The sequence below is a fragment of the Lepidochelys kempii genome, chromosome 3, assembly GCF_965140265.1.
Source record: "Lepidochelys kempii isolate rLepKem1 chromosome 3, rLepKem1.hap2, whole genome shotgun sequence".
Lineage (NCBI taxonomy): Eukaryota > Metazoa > Chordata > Testudines > Cheloniidae > Lepidochelys > Lepidochelys kempii.
Window position 1 is genome coordinate 177,760,682 of NC_133258.1, and position 26,370 is coordinate 177,787,051.

At 41.6% G+C, this 26,370-nt stretch overlaps 1 protein-coding gene across 6 annotated transcripts in view; it reads left to right on the forward strand.

Moving 5' to 3' along the window:
• The window catches only part of TTC7A (tetratricopeptide repeat domain 7A), a 267,263-nt gene that overhangs the window by 32,519 nt on the left and 208,374 nt on the right, over positions 1-26,370 (forward strand). For 4 of the 6 annotated variants that reach the window (XM_073339137.1, XM_073339138.1, XM_073339139.1 and 1 more), the window contains 5 exons: positions 475-605; positions 1,044-1,156; positions 17,897-17,975; positions 21,480-21,640; positions 22,075-22,138. In XM_073339137.1, coding sequence (XP_073195238.1) covers positions 475-605; positions 1,044-1,156; positions 17,897-17,975; positions 21,480-21,640; positions 22,075-22,138 — 548 coding nt within the window. Of the gene's footprint in view, positions 1-474; positions 606-807; positions 901-1,043; positions 1,157-13,230; positions 13,321-17,896; positions 17,976-21,479; positions 21,641-22,074; positions 22,139-26,370 lie in introns of those variants that run through there. The other 2 variants (XM_073339142.1, XM_073339143.1) reach the window with 2 other exon arrangements.

Here is a 26,370-nt window from a genome sequence, read left to right on the forward strand (position 1 = left end):
AAGTTCAACTTTCATTATAAAGAGATTGCACTACAATACTTGTATTGAGTAAATTGAAAAATGCTATTTTGTTTTTTACAGTGCAAATATTTATAATTAAAAATAAAGGTAAAGTGAGCACTGTAGACTTTGTGTTCTGTGTTGTAATTGAAATCGATATATTTTAAAAGATAGAAGACATCCAAAAATACTTAAATAAATGGTATTCTATTATTAACAGCCGGATTAATCATGATTCATTTTTTTTATCACGATTCATTTTTAAAATCTCTTGACAGTCCTAATGTATAGTATATATTATTCTACCAATGTTTCCAAAAGTATTTGAAGCAAGCAAGAAAATAAACAAAACAAAAGTATGTATTATTTAGGAGATTTTCCCTGTCATCTTGTAAATATTTACGCTGTGAAAACTGATTACATTGACTTCGCTACTTCTGAGCTTGGGTTTAAGAAGGTATTGCCATTTTCCAGGTCTGTCACTGGAGCGGTCGCCCAATTCGATTGCCTCGCGTGCTCGGCTGTCCGAAAGGGAAGAGGAGGTCATGGCTTGTTTCGAGAGAGCGTGTGTCATTGCACAAGTGTACTTGCAGGAACTTGAGAAGGTAAGGAATAAATGTGCCCTAAGTGTGACTTACCTGTATGTTGCCCAAATCCTATCTTTGGACAGGGCTCCCAGTGAGTTTGTCAATGGAAGCTGGGCAAATCCGAGGGCAGAATTACATGTGCTGATAGACTAAAAGGATTGTCAGAGCACTACTGAAAGGGTGATGTGTCCTCTCAATATTTCAGACAATAGAAGAGTTTTGATACAGTTGGACCCTTATTTTGCTAACTGATTGAGGCCTCTGGGGTTCATAAAATCAAAAAGTTCATAAACTTGAACATCTCAAAACTACAGTAAGTATGGTACAGAAGTTGTAGAATGGTGCACTGCATCACTTTCTCTTTGTCCTTCCAATCACTGCAAAGTGATTCCCAATGCATGCAAGCAGATAAGGACAATGAGTTTATAATCATATCACTTTTTGTTTCCCTCCCAGACCTTGCATTCAAGAAGCATAAAAGGCAGCACTGTGACTTTCTCTGACTTTGAACTTCCCTATTTCTTGGAAGCAGCTCTACAGAGTGCATACGTATCTCACTTGAAGAAGGGGTAGGTGGATGCAGCTATTTAATCCAAATGTACTTTCACAGTGGATTTAGACATACTTCTCCATACCCGTCCTGTAGCACCTGTAAGACAGCTAACTGGAATGAGCTGTGACAGCTCTCGCCACGGCATATTACAGCTACATCTCTGTACTATGTTAATTTTACTGCTGTTCTCCTTTCAGGGTTCTTTCATTCATTCTACCTGACAGTGGCCCCAAACTGCTGCTCTCTGGACATAGGCACGTAATCTCTGCTCTTTTTTGGCCCAATTCTACTTCCATTGAAGTCAATGAGAGTTTGACCTTTGAGTTCAGTGGGAGCGGAGCAAAGATGACACTGAATGTTTGTTTTTCCAAATCTCAACCCTAGGGTGTGATCTTGGAAACCCTTCCATTGACTTCACTTTGTTTGAATCTGACATTTAAGGCCTAAACAGCAGTAAAACTGAGTGAGAGGAGAACAGACATGCAGGTGAGGGCTCCCTTACAGGGTAACTATGATACTGTTTGGGGGTTCATTTTGAATCCAACACTCAAAAAGACATTGGTGGCTGCAAACCTACTGTAAATTGCAACTGAGGAAAATGTTCATGTAGTAATAATAATAATAATAATACCTGATGTTTATAAACCCCTCTCTCATGTGAGGGGCATACTTTAAAACACAAATGGATGTACCCTCACAAACACCCCGCTGAGGCTGGTAAGTCTGTTTTACAGATGAAGAAACTGCAGCACAGACACACACTGACTTACCTCAGGCCATATAAGAAGTGTGTGTAAGAGCTAGGGCTAAGGTCTCCTCCAGTTCTATGCCATCATTCCTCCCCAAAGTGAAACAGCTGCTGAATTTTGCACAGCTCTGTGTACTAGGCCTGGTCAACATTTTTTTAGCAAAACTTTTTTTGCCAACAAACAAACAAACAAAAGAATTATTGACTGAATTTTCATAGAAAATTTTCACTTTGGTCAGGTTTCAGAGTAGTAGCTGTTAATCTCTATTTGCAAAAAGAAAAGGAGAACTTGTGGCACCTTAGAGACTAACCAATTTATTTGAGCATAAGCTTTCATGAGCTACAGCTCACTTCATCAGAGTGTCCGATGAAGTGAGCTGTAGCTCACGAAAGCTTATGCTCAAATAAATTGGTTAGTCTCTAAGGTGCCACAAGTTCTCCTTTTCTTTTCACTTTGGTCAGAATTTTCCAGTTTTTAAAAATCAAAAATGAAAATTTTTCATTTTTGGGGTTCCTTCCTCCTTCTCTCCCCTTTTTTGTTTATCCACTTGTAAAACCTCTCCGGGGGTGGAGGGGAAAGAACCAGGAGGGAGAGGAAAGGAGGAAAACATTAAAAAACTGGAAAATTCCACCCCAAAAATTTGAACTAAACAAACAATTTTAATTTTGTTTTCATTTTTTTTGTATGTGTGGAAAATACATGGGATTTTTAGCTAGCTCTGTTGTTTGAGCATAGTTTTAAATGTTTCTCTGAAATTGAATGTTCTCAGTGTTGTTTTTTCAAGTTTAGCCATGATTAAGGGCCTGTCTACCCACAATTTGCACCTGAAATTTTACAGATTCAAGCTGAACCCAATTTAAATCAGGCTTGAACCAAAATAAGGCCCAGGGTACGCTACAGACTTCTGCCAGCACAGCTATGTTGATCAGGGCTGTGAAGAGGTATGATCTCTGGATGACAGAGTCATGCCAGCTGAAGCCCCAAGCATAGATACAGATATATTAGCAAAACTCTACTTTTACTGGAATAGCTTGTTTAGTCCCTGGAGGGTAATTTTAAATTATACCGATACGAATTACAACTGTGATGGTAAAGCTACGGCTACCCTTGGAGCTCCTTGCTGGTATAGTTTTCCCATTATTATTATACTAGTGAAGTGCTGCTAGTGTAGACGTGGCCTGTGAGTGTCCACACACAAAGTTGCACCTGTTGAACTAAATCAGTATAAAATCACACCATTAGTTAAACCAGTAAAACTTTGCGTATACACCAAGACGACAGAGAAATAGAAGTGTTTCGGATAATTCCTTGATACCCAAATAACAGATGAGAGGTTACATGTCTTTCAGATGTGACATACTGTTTGGCAGTCTGCTTAAGGTTTACTTCCTTTTCAGTTATCTTTCATGTGCATCAAATATGCTGATGTTCTAGCCTGTTGCTGTTTTTACAATAGATAAAAAAATTGGTTTAATGTTTTATGGCCAAAAGTTTTTCACACTTGATCTTGCTATCAAGAGCATAAAACAGAATCTCATTTTGAATATACTGTATTGGGGTCAACTAAATATCATTTAATACAGAACTCTCATGTTCATAATATTCAGTGACATTTTAAATTCAGCCTTAAGTATTCCTTGTTAGTAAAGAGTACCCATTGGGTTGCTTTGGGTATTAATTTTGACTCCCTAGTTAATTTTAATGGCTGCCTTTTTAAAAATTAATTCTGAAGTCAAAATTCACTTATAGTTAAAAATCACATTGTCCATCAGCTGAACTACTGTTAGAGCAGGAAGACACCTTCTGCATTTGCTTCCGTATAAAAGGGTTGATTAATCTTTACCATAAAACCCTAGGGTCAGAACAGTAATAAACACACACAGTCTGATTCCCCTCTCACTTATACCAGTGCAAATCAGGAATTAAAGCCAAGAAGTTAAAGGACTAGTGGGGAAAAAAATTGTATGAGAATCCATAGCTCATTTACCCATGGCTAGTATTAATAATTTCATTTTTTTACCACAGGAGGGCATAAGCAGAACTCTCAACACGCTCTTGGGGTAAATTAAAAAAGAAGGGAGAAGAGGCTTTGTCAGATGTGTATATATTATATAACCCCTGGTTTCTCCACCTGATGTTGCATGCCTCAAAGAAATTCTATGTGTTGCATTCAGCATGGTGGAATTAGGAAATCAGCCCAGAAAGACAAAAGCCCAAAGAGCCCTATATGGCAGGATGTCATTTCCCTCTGGCGCATGCATTCTATGGAATCACAAGCGTTTGATTCTAATTAGCAGAGCTGTCTAATGTCTAGCCAGACAGCTGAATTGAGGATATGCACATTGTTCTACTGCCTCTGTTTGCTCACATTGGCAACATGCCAGATTATGGCCAGGAGAGCCCTCTCTCCTAAAATGTACAGTGAAAGGCCAGCCTGTAACTAACAAAACAAAGATCCATTCTCCCTTTCAGATGTTAAAGAGCCAGCTGTAGTGACCAGCAAGGCCTGCAGCTGTGGGAAGCCCCTGTGTTCTTGGTGTGCATTTAATTAAAATATTGTATCAGTGAAGGAAAATCTCTTGCAGTTGTCTGCCCTTCTGAGTCACAAAAGAGCTTTCTTGTATTATTTCAGTAAGCATCATTGATATTCTGCTGATGCAAAGTACAACCAGGCAGGTGCTGCCTCAGTGTGGGAAGCAGCCTGTTGTGCAGATGTTAGTGAGAAAGACTATTTAATTTTTAGGGAAATATGTGCATGGAGATAAGGATCATAGTAAGACTGGCTTTTAGTTTAGCTTATTACACGAGTGGTTTCTTTATGCTAATGTGCAGGATTTGCAATCAAAACTATAAATATTTCCACAGGGCATAGAGACCTCTCCTGAGTCCTGTTCTCATCTTAATGATTTATTATTATGATGTTATTTATGTGGCACCAGAAGTGTGCTAGGTGTTTTGCAGGCAAATAAAAAGAGAAGGGACAGGATTTTCCAAAGTGACTAGTGATTTTGGATGCCTCCATTTTTGGATGTCCAACTTAAGACCTCTTAAAAGGGCCTGACTTTTAGAAGTGGATGTTAAGTGCTTTCTGAAAATTAGACTCCTTTAAGATGACCCAGGTTGGCACATCCAAAAATAGAGGCACCCAAAAGCACTAGATGCTTTGTAAAACTTTGGCCAAGGTGCCTGCCCAGAAAAGCTTTCAGGGTAAAAATTTTTGAAACTCCCTGAAAGTGACGTGAGCTTAAATCTCAAGTGCCTAAGTTGTTTTTGAAAGTGGGACTTAGGTTCCTAAGCCACTTAGGTCCTTTTGAAAATGTCACCCACTGTCGAAGCCGTGTATAGATGTGGGCTGCACTGCTGCTTTTCATCAAGGATATTCTTTATCACTGAGCAGCCCACACCTTTTCCCGTCTGAAGCGGGTATTACCCCTTCCTCAAGCCACTCTTTCCCGCATCAGCCTGTGGTTTTCTCAACTCTGCTGTCATCCATCCTTCGAGAGGTTTTGTTTCTGAATGGTCACATTTCTGTAGATGGCTAATGCAAGATAATTGAGGATCCACCACTCTGTGCATTTGCATGCGTAATATATAAACACAGTCAATGGGAGAGTGGGGAGAGGGTGTAATCTAGACCATTTCATCTCACTGATTCTAAGACCCAAATGGCTTACTTAAATATATGGTAGTGCTCACTTGGCTCCATAACTGCTCTTTTTGACATTATTCCTGGCTGTCTCACAGAATGCCCGATCACACTGTTCTACGTGTGCTCCTTTATTCTTCACAATCATGGAAGGTTCTCTCTGAAGCAGCCGCAGCAGCCATTCGAGCAAGAACATGACCCACTCTCCTTCTGACTAGGGTTCTTTTGTCCTGTTGTGCCTTTGTGTCACAACAAATTGTATAGCTTTTAATACCTCTCCGGTGCTGCTCAGTGCCAAATACAAGCTTCAGTTGCTGTTAAACCCTGGCACTAACCACTGAACACATTTCTTTTAATGGTCATAACTTTCCTAGTTGTGCACTCCTTGCCAGAGGATGTTGTGAAGGCCAAGACTGTAACAGGGTTCAAAAAAGAACTAAATGAGTTCATCAAGGATAGGTTCATCAATGGTGTCCCTAGCCTCTGTTTGCCAGAAGCTGGGAATGGGCGACAGAGGATGGATTACTTGGTGATTACCTGTTCTGTTCATTCCCTCTGGGACACCTGGCATTGGCCACTGTCAGAAGACAGGATACTGGGCTAGATGGACCTTTGGTCTGACCCAGTATGGCCGTTCTTATGTTCTTATGTATGTTTATCTTCTCCCTCATATAAAAGGAGAAATATTTTCCATTGAATTCTCCTAGAGGAAATATCCTGTTCCCAGGAACCAGTCAGTTTTTATGATGGATTAGGGCCAGGAGCTCTCAGCTTGAGATTCCAAACAGATTTTGATCACCCTGCTCTACCCATATTGCTAAACAGGAAGGGGAGGTGCAAGCTAGATGTGGTCCAGGTGCGGAAATGATTGAGAACCACTGAAGGAGAGCTAGCTGTATTTTAAAGAAGCCTTATTGAGGGCGCAGGAACAATCCATCCTGATGTGCAGAAAGAATAACAAATATATCAGGCGACCAGCTTGGCTTAACAGTTAAATCTTCGGTGAGCTTAAACTCAAAAAGGAAGCTTACAAGAACTGGAAATTTGGACAGATGACTAGGGAGGAGTATAAAAATATTGCTAGAACATGCGGGAGTGTAATCAGGAAGGCCAAAGCACAACTGGTGTTGCAGCTAGCAAGAGATGTGAAGGGTAACAAGAAGGGTTTCTACAGGTATATTAGCAATAAGAAGAAGGTCAGGGAAAGTGTGGGATGCTTACTGAATGGGGGAGGCAACCTAGTGACAGATGTGGATGTGGAAAAAGCTGAAGTACTCAATGCTTTTTTTGCTTCGGTCTTCACAGACCAGGTCAGCTCCCAGACTGCTGCACTGGGCAGACCGTTAGGGGGAGGAGGTGAGCAGCCCTCAGTGGTGAAAGAACAGGTTAAGGACTATTTAGAAAAGCTGGACATGCACAAGTCCATGGGTCCAGATCTAATGCATCCAAGGGTGCTGAGGGAGTTGGCTGATGTGCTTGCAGAGCCATTGGCCTTTATCTTTGAAAACTTGTGGCGATTGGGGGAGGTCCTGGATGATTGGAAAAAGGCAAATATACTGTCCATATTTTAAAAAGGGAACAAGGAGAACCCAGGGAACTACAGACCGGTCAGTGTCACTTCAGTCCCCAGCAAAATCATGGAGCAGGTCCTCAAGGAATCCATTTTGAAGCACTTGGAGGAGAGAAAGGTGATCAGGAACAGTTGGCATGGATTCACCAAGGGCAAGTCATGCCTGACCAATCTGATTGCCTTCTATGATGAGATAACTGGCTCTGTGGATATGGGGAAAGCGGAGGTTGTGATATATCTTGACTTTAGCAAAGCTTTTGATACGGTCTCCCACAGTATTTTTGCCAGCAAGTTAAAAAAGTATGGATTGGATGAATGGACTATAAGGTGGATAGAAAGCTGGCTAGATTGTCAGGCTCAGCGGGTAGTGATCAATGGCTCAATGTCTAGTTGGCAGCCAGTATCCAGCGGAGTGTCCCAGGGGGTCTGTGCTGGTGCTGGTTTTGTTCAACATCTTTATTAATGATCTGGATGATGGGATGGATTGCACCATCAGCAAGTTTGCGGATGACACTAAGCTTGCAGGAGAGGTAGATATACTGGAGGGTAGGGATAGAGTCCAGAGTGACCTAGACAAATTGGAGGATTGGGTCAAAAGAAATCTGATCAGGTTCAACAAGGACAAGTGCAGAGTCTTGCACTTATGATGGAAGAATCCCATGCACTGCTACAGGCTGGGGACCCACTGGCTAAGCAGCAGTTCTGCAGAAAAGGACCTGGGGATTACAGTGGACGAGAAGCTGGATATGAGTCAGCAGTGTTCCCTTGTTGCCAAGCAGGCCAACAGCATATTGAGCTGTATTAGTAGGAACATTGCCTGCAGATCGAGGGAAGTGATTATTCCCCTCTATTCAGCACTGGTGAGGCCACACCTGGAGTACTGCATCCAGTTTTGGTCCCCCCACTACAGAAGGGATGTGGACAAATTGGAGAGAATCCAGCGGAGGGCAACGAAAATGATTAGTGGGCTGGGGCACCTGACTTACAAGGAGAGGCTGAGGGAACTGTGGTTATTTAGTCTGCAGAAGAGAAGAGTGTAGGGGGATTTGATAGCAGCCTTCAACTACGTGAAGGGGGGTTCCAAAGAAGATGGAGCTAGGCTGTTCTCAGTGGGGGCAGATGACAGAACAAGTAGCAATGGTCTCAGTGAGGCAGGTCTAGGTTGGATATTAGGAAACACTGTTTCACTAGAAGGGGGGTGAAGCACTGAAATAGGTTACCTAAGGAGGTGGTGGAATCTCCATCCTTAGAGGTTTTTAAAGCCCGACTTGACAAAGCCCTGGCTGGGATTATTTGGTTGGTGTTGGTCCTGCTTTGAGCAGGGGATTGGACTCAATGACCTCCTTAGGTCTCTTCCAACCCTAATCTTCTATGATTCTATGAATTAGCCAACTGAAAGCTGGATTTAATCTCTCAATTCTTTTCTTAAACACTTATCTACAATCAAGCCTTTCTGAGAAGACATAATATAATGCTAAACGTAGGAGAAGACTATCTGGTGATAGGTCACTTTACCTCTCATTCTAGATCTTTGCTTTTAATTTTAAAATTTTTAAGCTTGTCTCAGGTAAGGCACTGTATAAGTGTTATTGTTAACTATACATTTCTTCCACCCCAGGAACATTCTTCAGAACGTGAAATAGGATGCATGTTTTTAAGAATTTAAGAGAAAGATTGTGGCATGATGTAGTAGTCTGAAGCAGTTGGCTAGATGTGAGAATATGCTCTCTGTTTATAACTAAGTAGATACAGCATTTAAAATATATAGCTAGCTCTCTCTTCAAAGGAAAGTGTCAGACCTGTTTTCTCACAAATTCAACAAAATAATGAATGACAGCTTAGAAGTACAGTAATGGATCTCATTCACAGTGCCTTGTTGTTTGGCTTTCTCCTTTGTTTAAACAGCATTCCCACTGCTGTTGAACAGATTTAAAAAAAAGTATTACAAATAGAAATCATTCTGAAATTTGGTACAATGCTGTGCATTCTTCTTCATTACTAATATTGTTATATAGCACCATATATGTGAATGGTGCTTTTAAAGACATATAAGCACTGTTCCTGCCCTAAATCATTTACAGTCTGAGGCCTTGATCCTGCATCAGAATGTGCTGGAGCTGACTCCTGCACTTATGCAGAGTCTCAGTGAGTTCATTAGGCCTTAGCATGAATGCACACTAGTGGATTCTTAAGTGGGATGAGTGTTTGAGGTCTATAATTCATGCCTGCACCCTCTAGTAAATCTTTTCAGGACTGACTCTTAAAACAGACCAATCGAGACAAAAGGGGAATAGGAGAATGGGGCTAACAAATCATGTCCTGAGTTGTTCTTGTTACACTCATTTCTGAGCAGATCTAAGTAGCTTTTTTCTTTGTGCTTGTTTTATGGTTGTTGTATTTAAGTCCACCTGTTATTGACCAGTGTAGGTGTCAAGGTCTGAAACTTAACACTGAACTAAACTGGGAAGTTTTCAAATGTTGTCTTTTTCATGACTCCCCTTTGAATTGGACTAGCACTGCCCGGGACTTTTTGGGCCCTTGGGGGTATTTGTAAGTCCAAGTTCCTTTGCTGAATCATTTTATAAAATTCAAAGACATTTTATTTTAAGGGCATGATTCTGCTACCCTGACTCGCATTGCTTTACTCCATGACAGGTTTCAGAGTAACAGCCGTGTTAGTCTGTATTCACAAAAAGAAAAGGAGTACTTGTGGCACCTTAGAGACTAACCAATTTATTTGAGCATGAGCTTTCGTGAGCTACAGATGAAGTGAGCTGTAGCTCACGAAAGCTCATGCTCAAATAAATTGGTTAGTCTCTAAGGTGCCACAAGTACTCCTTTTCTTTTTACTCCATGAGTAACTCCAGTGATTTCTACATTGAAACCGTAACTGCAGTGGGTCCAATGTGGATACAGTGGTAGATGAATGTTCATATTAAGCAAGAACCTTGATGCAAGATTTCAAAGGTTTGTGTACAACTTAAGAGAGGACTCTACACAACAAAACAGTTTTAAGAAGCAGCCTCACTTCAGACTGCTTTCACTGGCCCCTGCATGTGTTACAACAGCTCAGCTCCCTTTGGAGCAGGGATTTATAATTCTACATCTTGCTGCACAGGAGAACAAACATGAAAATGTGCTAATTTCCTTTAAAACAGGACTTTTCACCTGTATATCCCCCATTTTAACTTTTTTTCTCCAAGCCCCCACTGGATCTTTTTCAAAGCTCCTTACACAGACTAACTTCCTATTGAAACCAATGGGGTACTGAAAACAAGGCTCATTAATAGGAATGAAAACAAGCAACATTTTTGCATTATGCTGTTGTGATCACATTGCCGTCTTTTCACAGTAAACATGCTTAGGCTCTTAAGTGACATTATTTCCTAAAGCCTGACCCAAAGCCCATTGAGGTCAATGGGAGTCATTCATAATGACAATGAATAGTAATTGGACCAGGGAAAGAGCCTGAGAATGGCTCTGTAGTCTGGTAGTTAGGGCACCCACTGAAGATGTGGTAGACTGAAGTTCAAGTCCCTGCTCCAATGACTGTTCACTTATTTATAAAAAGTGCAACAGCCTCAACAGGAGAGACAGGGAGACCCCCCAGCAGAATAATCCATAGCCCAGCGAATAGGACACCTTTCTATAATGTGGGGGACCCAAATTCAAATCCCTTCTTCACACTCGGCAGAAGGAGGAATTGACCCTGGGTCTCCCACAACCCCAGAGACTACCCTAGCCACTGGGCTAAAAGTTTTATAAGGCAATGCCTCATGCTCTTTTCTTCCTTGTTTCCCTCACGGCGCTATATGTAAATCTAGGCCTCCTTGGCTTTTGTCAAAATGCTCAAAATTTAAATAGAAAAGAAAAGAATCAGGTCAAAATAAAATGTTTAGTTTCTGCCCAAGTCAAATTTTATTTTTTATACTTCTTGATTCACTGAACGTTTAAAAAAACAATCATTTTCAGTTGACCCCCCCCCAAAAAAAGATTTCCGTTTTTTTTTTTTCAGAATGACTAGTGAACTTAAAAATCCATTCTTCATTTAGCTCTGCTCCACACTTGTTTGTGATTATTGTTGGTCTAGTGGTTAAGTCATAGAACTAGAACTTAGAAAACATGATGTCCGTTTCTGCGTCTGCCACAGACTCGGGCAAGTCACTTAATCTCTCTACTTCAGTTTCCCCATTTGAACACTGGCAATAATACTTCCCTACATGACAGGGGTGCTGTCAGGGTAAATTCATGAGTGTGTTTAAAATGCTTTGAGATCCTTGGTGGGAGATGCTACGAAAGTGTAAGGGGTTGTTATCATTTTAATTGTATCCTAAACCGTGTTCAGACGTAGCTAAAATCAAACCTGGAGCATCGTTGCAGTCATGGTGTCACCGTGTTCACAAACGAGGTTGCTGGCTACGCAAGGGAAGTAGCCTGTTGGGCCTTGTCTGCACTGCAGTTTCTGTGAAGCTCCACCACTATTCTAGCACAAGTGTAACTCCATTGGTCAAAGTGCTCGTGTAGACTGTCTGCTGGTATTTCTATCGCTGTGTCACCATGATCTGCTCTGAACAGGGTCAAATAATATGGTGGTAAAAGTGGCTCTGGCTGGTCTACGCCAGCATCCCACTGTTACTAGTAGCGCTGATGGAGCTACCCTCGTGCTGTAGCACTGTTGGGAAGGTTTGGTAAAATCCCTAGCAGGGCCTCGCCTGAGCCTGTTTTGGCTGAGACTTTCCAGATTCAACTAATTGGACACCCAAATCCACTGGGCAGCTTTGAAAAAAGCTGATTTTACCTCCTGCATAGGGGTTCCCCTGAGACCTATTCCAGTAGTTTCCCCAAGAACTCAGTTGGACTCCGGTGTCGTCATTCAGGTTCCTTTATTTGGTATACAGAAAAACGACACTGAGTTGATCAGATTCAAGTGTAGGGGGTTGGTATAAGGCAGGGTTGGCCAACCTGTGACTCTGGAGCCATATGCGGTTCCTTGGATAGGCACCGACTCTGGGGCTGGAGCTACAGGCGCCAACTTTCCAGTGTGTCGGGGGGTGCTCGCTGCTCAATCTCAGACTCTGTCACAGGCTCTGCCCCTACTCCACCGCTCCCCAGAGCCTGCCGTGCCCTTGCTCCTCCCCTTCTCCCCCAGAGCCTCCTGCCCTCTACAAAACAGTTGATCGGGAGGGACGGGGAGGTGCTGATTGGCGGGGCTGCTGGTGGGTGGGAGGCACTGGGAGTGGGGCAGTGGTGGGAGCTGATGGGGGGGCTGCTGACATATTACTGTTGCTCTTTGGCAATGTACATTGGTAAATTCTGGCTCCTTCTCCAGCTCAGGTTGGCCGTCCCTGGTCTAAGGTGTACCACACATCCAGAGGTGCACAGCAAACCACTTCCTTTATATGCATTTACACATTACATTGCATTTACTATACATTGCATTACACGTTTTGGGATTGGCTGGGCACTTTGTAGGAAACAGTCCCATGCTGTGTCTGTGCACACACTATCCGTGAACAACTTACTCTTTACATCATCTTTTGTTCAAGGCTTAATTTATCCTTTCTTATCTTGTCCACTGTAAATGGTTTCCTATATGTTCCCCTTTATTTTACCTAGTACAGCCATTCTGCCTCCAGCCTGCTCATTTATTTACCTCCCTAATCCTGTATCCCAGGAAAGGCCTCGCCCATGTCCAATTCGTTCTGTAGTATAGTCCTTTATATATTATCCAGAGCCGCGGTGCCATGGGGCAGTTCTTGAACATTGTGAAACACACTTTGATTTTGCTCTGTGGACTGGCTCAAACTGTATTATAACATTATCCCCAAATTGTGCTTCAGCCTTGGACGTTTCAGATCCCACAGCATAGTGTAGACAGAACTTCAGTGGGAGTTTTACCATTGACTTCCATGAAGCAGAGTTAGGTCAGTGCTGAGTGCTTTTGAAAATCCCTCTCTGAACGTAAGAACGGCCATACTGGGTCAGACCAAAGTTCCATCTAGCCCAGTATCCTGTCTTCCAACAGTGGCCAATGCCAGGTGCCCCAGAGGGAAGGAACAGAACAGGTAATCATCAACTGATCCATCCTCTGTCACCCATTTCCAGCTTCTGGCAAACAGAGGCTACGGACACCATCCCTGCCCATCCTGGCTAATAGCCATTCATGGGCCTATCCTCCAAGAACTTATCCAGTTCTTATCTACTAATGAAAACTGGTAAGTAAGCAAGCTGTCCTCTAGGAATTGCAATCTAATATCTTGCATACTTCTTTTTTAGGTTCTGGTTTATTTTTAACCATTACTTGGTTTCCTACTTGCCATTGCCCTAATATCACTGCTCTCATCAAATGCTTGATTCATTATTCGCTGTTCTACAGCTTGTTGTGCTCCTTGGACTGTATCCAGCCAATATTTGAGACTGTTTTTCAGGTGGTTGTTGCCAGTGTTTTTATAGTGTCCCAATCTAGGGGGTACACAGCTGATACTGTCTGATACTGTAGCCAGATGTCATGCCAAAAGGCACCAGCTGCACACAGTTTAAGCAGGTAAAACTGTACCCAAGAGGAGTGACAATGAGAAGTTTTCTGTAATGCACTCATCTCATGGTGAACGCTTCCATCTGTTATAGACAACTGTGATGTGCTGCTACTGAATAAGATGTAAAAATGAGATCCTGATGACTTGCTGTCAGTAAAACTCCGATGGCACTTTTTGCTGCAGGATGGGTGTTAATCTAGGACTAAGTTCTCAACCACTGTTACATGTACCCCTGGGGGTATTCAGAGGTCTTCCGGGGGATATATCAACTCATCTAGACATTTGCTAGTTTTACAACAGGCTACATAAAAAGCACTAGCGAACTCAGGATAAACTAAAATTTCATGCAGACAATTACTTGTTTATATTGGTCTATATACTATACACTGAAATGTAAGTTCAATATTTATATTCCAATTGATTTATAATTATATGGTAAAAATGAGAAAGTAAGCAATTTTTCAGTAGTAGTGTGCTGTGACACTTGTGTATTTTTATGTCTGATTTTGTTCGTAAGTCGTTTTTAAGTGAGGTGAAAGTTGGGGGCATGCAAGGCAAGTCAGACTCCTTAAAGGGGTACAGTAATCTGAAACGGTTGAAAGCCACTGACTAGGTCATTGGTTGTCAACCTTTCCAGACTACTGTACCCCTTTTTGGAGTCTGATTTGTCTTGCATACCTCAAGATTCACCTCACTTAAAAACGACTTGTTTACAAAATCAGACGTAAAAATACAAAAGTGTCACAGCACACTACTACTGAAAAATTGCTTGCTTTCTCATTTTGTCCGTATGAAATTTTAGTTTGTGCTGACTTTGCTAGTGCTTTTTATGTAGCCTGTTGTAAAACTAATAAAATATCTAGATGAGTTGATGTACTCCGTGGAAGACCTCTACGTACTTCCAGGGGGTAGGTATATCCCTGAATGAAAACCTCTGATCTGAGTGACCTGGCCAGATTCCAGTTTGGTTCATAACATACTGTCTGTCTAAATTTGCCCTGTAATTTTAATTGGATACAGTTGTGATGGGGTTCCTAGGTGCAGCCTGGACTGTGGGACTGCTGAGCCCTCTGTCCCACCAACCTGGGCTCCCTCTCACACTGTGATGTTGTTGGCAGGGGAAGGTTTAAAAAGGTCTCATGCAGCCCTGGAATCAGCTGATCCTAATTGCCCTCAGGTAACTGTTGGATCATATTAAAGAAGTTATGTATTAAAATCACAAATGAGTTTGATTCCCCATAGTTTAAATTCCAGGGTATTACTAATTAAGAGGTCCCTTGGTTTTTGGTACTGTTTCTCTCCCTCTATGTGTGAAACTTGCAAGCTGCTAATTGCGTTAGTACAGAGTCTGTTCTCAAAGCAATTCACACAGAGAGAGACTCAAAGCAATACTCTGTAACAACAGAAACAGCACCCAGAGACTCCCCTCCCTTTTGTTGTATTAACAATTGTGATTAAAATAGAGATAGAGGATGTATGTGGATGGATGCTTGGTGTGGATAATAACTGAATGATCAGGGAGGTGCCAACCTAAGAATCCAGTGTCCATCGGCTGAAGAAGGCTTCAAGTGGAAATAACTAGATGACCCCTGGAGGGCAGACTGGAATCCACCCAACAGCCTCAAGACTGGGAGAACCAAAGAACAAGATAACGTCTGGCAGCACGGAGCTGTCAGGAATGTGCTATCTGCTGATTGATTCAGCAACAGCATGATGAAGCAATTCCCATAGACTGGCATAGGAAGAAATTTCTATAAAAATGGACTCTGGAAAGTGAGAACTTTGGGGTCTGATTCTGCAAACCAACTTCCAGGAGCACCAGATGTGCATCTGACAAGGCCCTGCTCCCTCCTCATGTCCAGGCCACCTGGCCAGTGGCTTGGCATGAGCAACTCTAAGGCTGGTAACTATGATAACAACCTTGCAGAACCTGTGTGTGTGTGTTCGTATGAATGAATGTATGTGTGAATAAATATGAGATTGAATGGAATGTTATAGCTATAACTAACTACTTACTATGATTCTTTCTATATTCACAATAAATGTGGTATTTTGCCTTTTCCCCTTTAATAAGATCCTGCTGGTTTTTATTTTATTGGTATAACATAACTCCCTCTCAGCTGATCCTAATTGGTCTCTGGTGACCCCTTCTCAGCAGAACCTGATTGACCTGTAGTCACCCCTCCTCAGTTGATAGGGAGGGGAGGGCCTTTTAACCTTCTGGGACTGTTTTCTACCCTGCCCTTGCAGCTGTCTGTCCTGAGTTTATTGCACTAGCCAAAGTGTGTTGTGTTATTAAATAGGGCTTCATTGGTATCCAATATAAGCCATAATACATCAAAGCCCCAGTACACCCATAACTTTTCAACATTTTTCTTTGTTAAATTGTTCACAAATAGTCATAAAACATTCTTTAAAATGGCCATTCAAATGTCTATTCTGGAGTAAAATATTGCCATCTTTGTGGCTAAATCCAAGTCAGCCATTAACTCAATACGCATCTCTACGTCCATCCATTCTCAGGCAAAAATAGCACTGCTTACAGTCTTTTTTTTTTATTTGTTTTTGTTAACTTTTCTTCGCCCCGATCAAGGAAATTACTGAAGCATATACTTACATGAGACTAACCCCAGTGAAGTCAGTGGGACTTCTCATATGCTTAGGTGTGTACTCAAGTGCTTTCCTGGACTGGTAAACACCAATCCTATCATGAGATTTGCTTGTTAAGCTTTTTGTTATATTTTTTGGTGTGGGTGCAGAATGCTATTTGATGTGAGGTAAAACAAAAAGCAGCCAAACAGAATCTTTGGTCATTTTGCACACTTACTGCTTTCACACATACTGGGTCAGATTTACCTCCGTGTGTGTTTAAAAAGTATAAGCTTTTATTGAATTCCATTCTTGCTCTGACCCTCAAAAAGGCAGACTAAGGTCCTGCTCCTGCATCTGGAGAGCTCATTGCAAGATTAAGGCCAGAGTTAGAAACTTCCTGAAGCTTCCTGTCCCTGACAAACCCAAACCATATTTTCTGTTTAGAGGGGAACGAATAATTCACAGCAAATAACTTGCTCAAAATATTTCACTTCTTTTTTTTATGGTCTCTGAGCAGCATGTGATTTTTTTTACACCTCCATTTGTTCAAAATGATTTCTGTCTGTAAATTGTCTGTGAGCAGATCATTGTGAGAATTCATTATTTGAAATTTGAAATATGATGATTAGTATTGATTGGACAGAAGGTCATGCAGTGTGGTTCTGTTCCCTCATTGGACGAGCACATCTCCTCAAATGAAGTTTTTAGTGTGAACGCCCATGATTACAAATATGTAATTTGTTTCCCACAAATATCTTTTGATAGATGTTAACATGTTGCTATTTCTTCAAACATTTCTGCCATTAAACTTCTTTGTTAAAATGTTTGTGGAACGTAACAGGGAAGGAGCGGGAACACATTTGAAGCCAATGAGCTTTAAAATTCAACGAAACGTTCATAGAAAAAGTCTTGCTGTAGGTGCCCAGCTCTTCTTTCTCTTTGTTTCAACGAGTGTAGGGTTTACCTATACAGGAAAGTTATACCAATATAAGCTAAAATGTGAATTTAAACTGCTTTAGTTAGACTAGCATAACTGCCCACATGATCACTCTTACTCCAGTATAAATATACCTTTTTCTTTAACTTATGTCACTTTGGAACCAGGGGGAAAGCCACTCTTCTTCAGGAATCAGCATATTCACATGGAGAGTTACACCAGTATAACTACAGCAGTTTAACTATAGAGGTATAATTTTACTGGAATCACTGGTAAAAGTTTCCAGGATAGACAAGCTCTAACCCCCTCACCCTACCTACTCTCAGTGATACAACATTTAAACGTAACCAAAAAGGAATAGTCATTTAAGAACATCACGCAAGCTCAGTTTAATACAAACCAGTACAGTGTGTACATAAAAAGAGGAGCAGCATCTGCTTTATAAATATGATCCATGAAAGGCTTCCAAATGTTTCCTCTGTTCTTCAAATGTGAATGTGATTTTCTCATAGGAAGCCATCTGGGATAGGCATGCTAACGAGATTGCTTCATTCAGAGTGCCATTGTTTTTCCTGTGCCTCAGAGTGACTTGCTTTATGTCGTTAGCCTAACTTTGGAGAGATTATCCTTTTTATTTTCTCTTCTTTTAAAAAGACAGTTTGTTGCATAGCAGATGTGCATCACAAGGAGTCTGGTTTAAACATGCTGTTTTTGCCTTCCTGTTAGAAACATCGTGAAAGGAATGAGGGACCTGCGAGAAGTATTACGGACTGTGGAAACAAAAGCTACTCAGAGCTTCAAAATGGTAAGGAAATGTATGGAAGGGTTTAAAGATGGGAAGTCAGTTTAATCTGCTTTCTGGATAGTTAATTTTTTAATCATTGCTGAGGAACAAGATTCCCCTGCTCCTCCCCCGACTGATGCCCTTGTTGGACATTGTGGTGACACACAACCCCAACAGACGCACCTAAGCGTTTGAATCTGGACAGGTGTGTATTTTCTCTGCCTCTCTTTTGAAAGCATTGTTCTGTTCAGTGTATTTTTTTATTTGTGGGTTATTTTATTTTATTTTTCACACCAAAGCAATTGTAATGTGAAACAAAATATGTCCTGTATTTCTGGCATCCCTGGATTATCCAGCTGATAATGTCTGTCTTTTGTCTCTCTTTCACACTCAGACGCACACATGCTTTTTCACATTAATACATAGCAGTGCTTTGTTTTTGAATCTTTTTCCCTCCTGGAACTTTCAGTGCTTTTAGATTTGAGACAGCACATTTTCTCTCTGTGAGGCACTCTGTTGAACAATGTAATTGGGGATGATACTTGGGGATTGCCATTTTTGTGTGCTGTCTTTTCAAAGGCCTCTTACAAATGGACACATCAGAATTTACCTGTGCATGTTAGAGAGCGGCCAGAGACTGTCACAAGTTATGGAAGTTTTGTTCTTGGGGGAGCTGATAGTTTATTCGTAGGTTTATATTTGTGTGTGCTTCAATTATAATATTAAAAATATGGAACATGGGGAAGTAGCAGGGACATCATTGATGTGCATCATTAACCAGTGGCTAGCCCTGAAATGGGAGACTTTCTGGTACTTGTCATAACTCATATAGCATGGCTAGGTGAAAAAAGGCCACTTCTCAGGAATGGATAAGTCAGTCAAAGTTTGGATCTGTCCTATTGTTCTTGTTCAGGGCTTTGTCTCCCAGCAATGGCTGGTAGCCATCCAAATATATGATTAATGTCAACTGGCCTCTTCTTAATAAGACTGCTGTTACCCAGGCTTTTGGTCATGGATGAAGACCCTTAAACCTGGAAAGTCATGGTCTTGTGTGTTACTGAGATCTGGACGACTAAACTGGCCTTGTGTTGGTTCAACTTTTGTCCATATATTCGATCCAAAATGAGTCCAGAGGAAGAGATGTGGCTGTGCTTTTTACCTATGATTTTAGGTGCAGGAGATACAAGGTCCCAAGGGTGGTCTGATCTGAATGTGTCCACCTACCATACGAATCCAGGGCTAAAATGAATGAGTATACTGGGCATGTACACAATGAGTGTTCTGGGTGTGTTCCTGCTTGAGTCCATGTCAGGTCTGGTCCCTCTGTGTGACCTATATGTGTCATTCTGGAACTTCTCTGTCCATTCTGACAATGTCTCTTCTGTGTCAGCTCAAGATCTCTAGGTCACCAGGTGGTTTCTAGCTTATTCCGTATTCTCAGGAGCTTATCTTTGTGCTGGGCATGGAAATGGGTGTTTTTTAAAAAAATGATACAGTTGAAATGGTCCCATCACTTTCCAGACCAAGATCAGAATTCTGGAGGATTTTATTGCTCAACCATAACATTGCTCTACTGAAGGGCTGATGAGCATAAGCATTTCTTGTTCCAAAACTCTGACACAGTGGTACTTGGATGCTGCTTTCCGTGTACTGCAGGGTGAGCTGTGCCACATAGGAGAGATTAATCCCAAGGGAAAATTAGGAGGTGTTTGTACCACTATACCATTGGACTTTTTTTAAAAAAATGAGCTCTTGACCGGGGATTAGGGCAAGAATATACTTAATTAAACTAGTTTTTCAAACACTAAAATTAAACACATGAGCATATTTCGCTTGTAGGCTGACAATGTACTCGAAGCACAATGATGCTTTTTTAGCCAAAGGCAGTAATAATATAAATCAGAGACTTGGATTGTTCTGATTTGTTTGGTCTTATTCAAAACAAAATTGAAGCTAATTTACAGTGTTACTGTACTGTACATTACAGTCAAAGCAGACTCCAAGCTTTTGGGGCCTCTCTCTTCTGAGCTGTTTTATCCCAGTCATGGTCATAGTTTCATGCAGAGCTGCAGAGATCTTACTGATACTAGTGCAGTTTTTCTTATCCCCAGGGCTTTAGAAAAAAATGTCAGAGAGTTGGATCCTCAGCGTGAAACTGACTAAATGGTTATATGCTGAGATGATAAAATGATATTGGCTAATATCACAGTACTGTAGGGTATTTTGCTCATATTTACATGTTATAAAAAGTATAGAAAAGGCTGGTTACTAGCAGATAGCTTTCCATCATTTATCAGTGCATGGAAGTATAAAGGCTCCAAGGAGTTATGTGGAGCAGTATTTCTCCAATACCAGCCATTCAAATCAGTTTGCCATTATCTGGGTATAGAAATGAAACCTTCCTTTCCAGTTTTCAAGAAACACTGCACATTACTGCTGTTGCATCTTAACTAACAAGATGATGTCCTTGTGTGATGAGATGGTCAAAAAAGAAACAATAAAAGTCAGCATCAACAGTTTTTTGTTTTTGGCAATCTGGTAATAGGAACTTTCCATAGGTATAGATAAACTGGATTGAAGTTGGAGAGGTCATTCCTACTATTTTTGACATTAGAATACATGGTGGGGAGCAACTAGGACTGACATATTAGTATTTATAGGTATACTTATCTTATATGCAAAACATACTAATGTGGCAGGCCTAGTTGTTCCCCACCATGTATTTTATATGTAATAGTGTGTGTGTACATATATGTGTTATAATCTGCATATGTTCTATGCAAAAACCAATGGGATGCATTGGATACATTTGAACAAAAAGGCAGGAAATGCCAGTATAAGGGTTCCTCCGATTCACTTCAGCTTGCTCACAACATTGGATCTCCTGGACCAGATGGTGACATGCCCTTACGTTGTGGGAGTGAGGGTGGGAGATGCGTAAGGTTCCTTTATCCCATGTACTGCCCAAGGAAGGACATGTCACAATTCCTATCCCTGCATAAAGTTTTTGTTTTTGTTGTTCTGAAGTTATGTAGGAGCAAAAAGAGTAGTAATACTCAAACAGGTTGTTTCTCTTTCACTGTTGTATAATTCAAACAGCTGAAGGGATTGTCCTTTAAATGTAAAAAAACCCAAAATATTACCCTCTGGGCTGAGACAAGGGTGGAATTTTTCAGACAGGGAAAGCTGCGAATATGGTTAGAGCCAACTATTTGGAGTGTAGCTGGGGCCTGAAATATCCGTGGGGGAATCACTTCTCACTTGCCTGATCAAACATGTCCCTTTCTTCCAGAAGTTCTTACTCTTTCTCTGCCACTTTAGAATGGACCATCCAAACTTCTAGGGCCTGATTTTCAGAGGAGCTGAGCACCTGCAGCTCCTAGTGACTTCAGTTGGACAGTTAATGCTCAGAACCTCTGAAAGTCAGGTCCCGAGTGTGTTTTGTACTTGTTTCCTGCTTGAAGACATGCCTCCTGCATGTGAGAGCCTTTTTAATAATTTCTGGTGCTTTCTGTTAATCTGTAGACAGCAGCCAAACAGCTAGCCGAAGTGCTCCTCCACTCCTTGAGTGAAGACTGTTACTGGAGCCCCTTATCTGATCCTCTGCCTGAGTTCATGAACAAGGAAGATAACTCTTACGTTAACAGTCTTCTTCGGCGGAGACCCCAGCTATACACAGGAGACAAGTAAGCACAGCTCTTTATTTTGGTTTCCACTCTGAGAGGAAAAAGTGTGGATGAAGTGTTCCTCAGTGCCAACTTGGCTTCTGACCCATGTAGTATTGTTCATTTTTATTTATTTATTTTAACTTCTAATCAAAATGCCTTATGAAAAACCCAGACCTAAATCTGGAGTATATAGTTATTTCCCATGAATGGAAAATATCTGACTAAACAGCTATCTCAGTTGTGGAATGGGATGAAGATTCTGGTGGGTCAAAATAGTCCATTTTAGAATACGCACTAGAGCTTTTAATTATGTGGATCTGAAAAAGAGGGTATTATATAGCAAATGAATCATACATGAGATGTTTCAAGTTACTGGTCCTCTTGTGACATTAAAAATAGAGACTAGTGGGCTAATTCCTGATGTTGTTTATAAAAAACTTTTTGTCTTTCAGCCTGTACTGCCCTCAAGACAACATAGAAGAGGCTCTTCTCCTCCTCTTAATCAGTGAATCTATGGTAAGCCAAAATGAATATTTAATAATGACAGCAATAAGGGGTATGTAGCATTTGTGTGTCAAGTCTTCTGGAAGTTTTTGTAAACCTGCAAAGAATCCCCATGTTTACAGAATCTCTCCCAGACCCCGGGAAATAAGTCAGTAGTAAGGCAGGAACCAACTGTGTCTTCTCTTAATGACTCAGCTTTTATTATTGCTTATTAAATGGATATTCAGTGAAGGGCTGAGGGATCCTTCAAGAAAAGAATGATTTGTCCACATTGTTGTTTGGAAAATAATGTTTCTACTCCTGATGTTGCTGAAATGCAGTTTGTAGGTGATTATTAGGAAGGGAAAACAAACTTTTCCTCTTCACAAATTTAAATGAATTGGGTTTTGGCTTTTTTTACAAGCCTTCTCGTGTTTACAAATGACAATTTTGCAGGCATCAAATGAGTTGAGTGTGCAACTGAAATTAATAAGGGATCTGCTGTGCTTTGATGCACAAGGCGTGTTTGTTCAAAAGTACACATTTTTGTGAAAAAAGGAAGTGCATTAGTCTGTTTGGGAGCAACTGTAATTGTAACTCTAAGTTTTGCAGGTTTTCTGTACTGTTTACTATAGTGGTAAAATAAATGTTTTATTTGTTAAAGGCTGCAATAATGGTTATTGCGTCTGATAATTGTTAGCACTAGAGCAACTTTGTAGAGAAGTACACTACAGACATGAACTTTTTTTAAAAAAACAACCTTTTTAAAGGGAAAACAGTTTATAAACAAGTAATGCAGAATTCAGAATTAAATAAGTTACCTTTGGTGAATTCAAAGGTAAGCATCAAGTGTATACATATATTTTTAAATTACTTGGGAATGAAAAGAATGGTAAGAGAATGTAAATACTGTCTTGTGTGGTTCTGCATTCTTCTTTATTACCAATTTGCTCCTACTGGAATCTGTGATAATTTGCTATCACAACTTTTGTGTCTATGAACCTGATCACCCTGTGACCAAACCCAGCCAAGCTCTTAAGCGTCTCAGTACTCCTGTTGACTTCGTTGGGACTAAAGTGCTTAAAGTAAAGCATGCACTTAAATGCTTAGCAGGATTGGATCTGAGCTCTGTGAAATGGAACTTTTATGTCCACCATAGTCACGTTGGATTTCTGACACACTTCTCTTAAATCGGGGTAGGCAAACTTTTTGGCCCCAGGGCCACATCTGGGTGGGGAAATTGCATGCAGGGCAATAAATGTATGGCTGGGGTAGGGGGTTGGGATGTGGGAGGGGGTGCGATGTGCAGGAAGGGCCTCAGGGCAAGGGGTTGGGGAAAAGGAGGGGTGCAGGGTGTACGAGGCTGCTCAGGGCAGGGGGTTGGGGTGCAGGAGGAGTGCAGCAGGGGACTCAGGGCAGGGGGTTCAGGGGCACGGTGCAGGAGGGGTCGGGGTGTGGGCTCCGGCCTGGCACCGCTTACCTGGAGTGGCTCTGGGGTGGCAGTGGCGCGCACTGGGACCAGAGCAGGCTCCCTGCCTGCCTGCTCTGGCCCTGTGCTGCTCTCAGAAGCAGCTGGCACCATGTCCCTGCAGCCCCTGTGGGAGGTGGAGAGAGGCCTCCCATTGGCCGCAGTTTCCCGTTCCTGGCCAATGGGAGCTGCGGGGGTGGAGCCTGCTGACAAGGGCAGTGCACAGAGCCCTCGCCCCGTGCGTCCCCCGCCCCCAGGGGCCTCAGGGATGTGGTGCCGGCCCCTTCTGGGAGCGGCGCGGGGCCCACGGCATCATGGGGGTGGCAATCCCGCGGGCCGGATCCAAAGTTCTGACGTGCCGGATCCAGCCCGCGGGCTGTAGTTTGCCCACCCCTGTCCTAAACCCTGCCCTGATATTTACCATTTGTAAGTCTACAAATTTACCTTTCTGAATTTCTCTGAATTTGTTGGTCATAAAAATGGAGGACTAGTAATAGTGTCTAAAGCCAGGCATAATGCAGATATGTGCTGCTCAGTCTTTCCAATATTCAGTAGTCTGTCCGTGCATCTTAGTCTTTATCTGAAACAGCCCTGCTCTTCTAGCCTTGAATGGTCTTTGACTTGCTGCAGTCATGGTGAATAAGGGATTTATGTTATGTGCACAGCATTCTTAATGGACCACATGGAAATCACCAGGTTTATAACTTATATTTATAACCATTATAACTTCAGCTATATGTGAACTCAAGTCTCTTAAAGAAAAAAAACGAATAAAAAAAATCCTCTCTCCAGAAGAGTATCAAGTAACCTTTAATGGTTTTGCATCCCCTTAGACCCTGGAAAATAGCTTTTCGTCATTGATGTTGTCCAATTTATTTAAATGAATGTTCAATATTTATTATTTATGTAGCAGCTAAGGTGTGTTGTGTGCTTTAAATACCCCATAATAACACTGGCCCTTGCCCCAAAACAGTCAGTTTATAAAACTTTACAGTCTAAACAGACAGCTCACGGACGAACAAGAGAGGGAAAGAGTACAGTGCATTTTTTCCCCTCTTCTTTTTAATTATAGCCTCTGGAACTTTCCGTAACGAATCTTGACTCTTTGTGACCTTTCTTCATTTCCCACCAATCATCAAGTCTTCCTCTTCCCTCCACACAAACCTCTGAAAAAATTGACAGCACTAGCTTTGCCTGCTCCAAACATTCAAAAACAATGAGTCAGGCCATCAAAAGCCATGAGATTGGCTTAAAAATCGTGAGTTTTTTAAAAACAATAATAGATTTGGGGCTTTTTTTATTGGCTCTCTGAGCTGTCTGAAGGCACAGTTGCTTTTTCTCTGCAGCCACAAGTGCTAGAAATGGAGTGACCAGATGTCTCGTTTTTATAGGGACAGTCCCGTTTTTTGGGACTTTTTCTTATATAGGCGCCTATTACCCCCCACCTCCTGTCCTGTTTTTTCACAGTTGCTATCTGGTCACCCTACCTAAAAACATTTTTTCTTTTGGTAACTGAAAGCTGAGATTCTCTTTGAATCATTGGACTCTAGGAGCTACGGCTTTAAGAAAGGCAACAGATATTTTGAGACTTGTGATAAAATCACAGTTGTTGGCAACCCTGCAGCTTGCTAAGGTTTAGGCCTGCTGTCCATGGAAGAAGAGAGCAGGCTTTTGGAGATGTTGGCCACTAAGAGTAGCTTTCTCCTAGTGTCACTCTCTGTAGACCATCCCTGGGGAGGTCCTGCCTTATGTGGTCAGTGGGGCTTGGGGAGATGCCTCACAGGCCTGGTACACCAGGGTCTGAAAGAGGAGAAAGAAAGTAATGTGTTATTTGACAAAGAATGCACACACTGCTGTATCATTTGGCAAATAGGCTCCATAGCAGAGTGCTACAAGAGAAGCAGGGTGAAAACAGCAATGTAGAGAAACTGCGCTGCTCCTCCTTTAAGAGTAAATGTACAGACAAGCGTTTTGCTTGTTGCTGTTTTAAAGAATATACATGACAAATAAATAGGAATGCAAGCACAGGAAAAAGTTGTCTAGCAGAAATAGTGGCTGCGCTCTGGTGCCCAAAAGATCGATGTGACCCATGGACATTTTTCCTGTAGTTCTCCCATTCAACTACCAACAAGGGGAAATTTTGCTAGGTTTATGACATAATGTCTGAGATCTTGGCCAGGGCATCCTGGCTGCAGGCTAGTTGGAGGGGTGGCTGTGTTTTTTAATTTACTGAAGCCTAGGGGAGTAAGTTAACGAGAGACAAGGTCTCCCCCTTGATTGGAAAGCTGTAAAGTTAACCACTGTGAATCATACACATTCACCTTCCTGCAGAGTGGAAAATGACAGTGATATATCTCTGTATGCCAGTGAGCACAGGGCTCTTGTGTTTCTGGCTGCTTTAGTCTTTCTTTCAGTATTTACCATAATCAACTCTCAAGATTAACAAAAATGTACAATGAGGTTGACTCATCAGGAGCAATCCACTCTAACACACAGCTTGGGATGCTTTGTTTCCCCTCTAACCTATCTCCTGGAGTGCTATCCATTCCAGCATGTTAGAGTAAAAGCTGTGTTATCCGGCAATTTATCAACCACAAAGCTCTATTAACCGGCATTTCTGATATCTCCCAATACAAATCTTCAGTCTAGGAACTGGGACGAGTGTGCTGCCCAGGAGGTTATGCAATTGCACATTCTGTGCTCTTTTATGCAAAAGAGGCAGAAGACAAGGAAGAAAGCTGGTATCAGGGATTTATTCAAAAAAGCAGCTTCCAGGGTGTGTCATAGGGTCGTTACA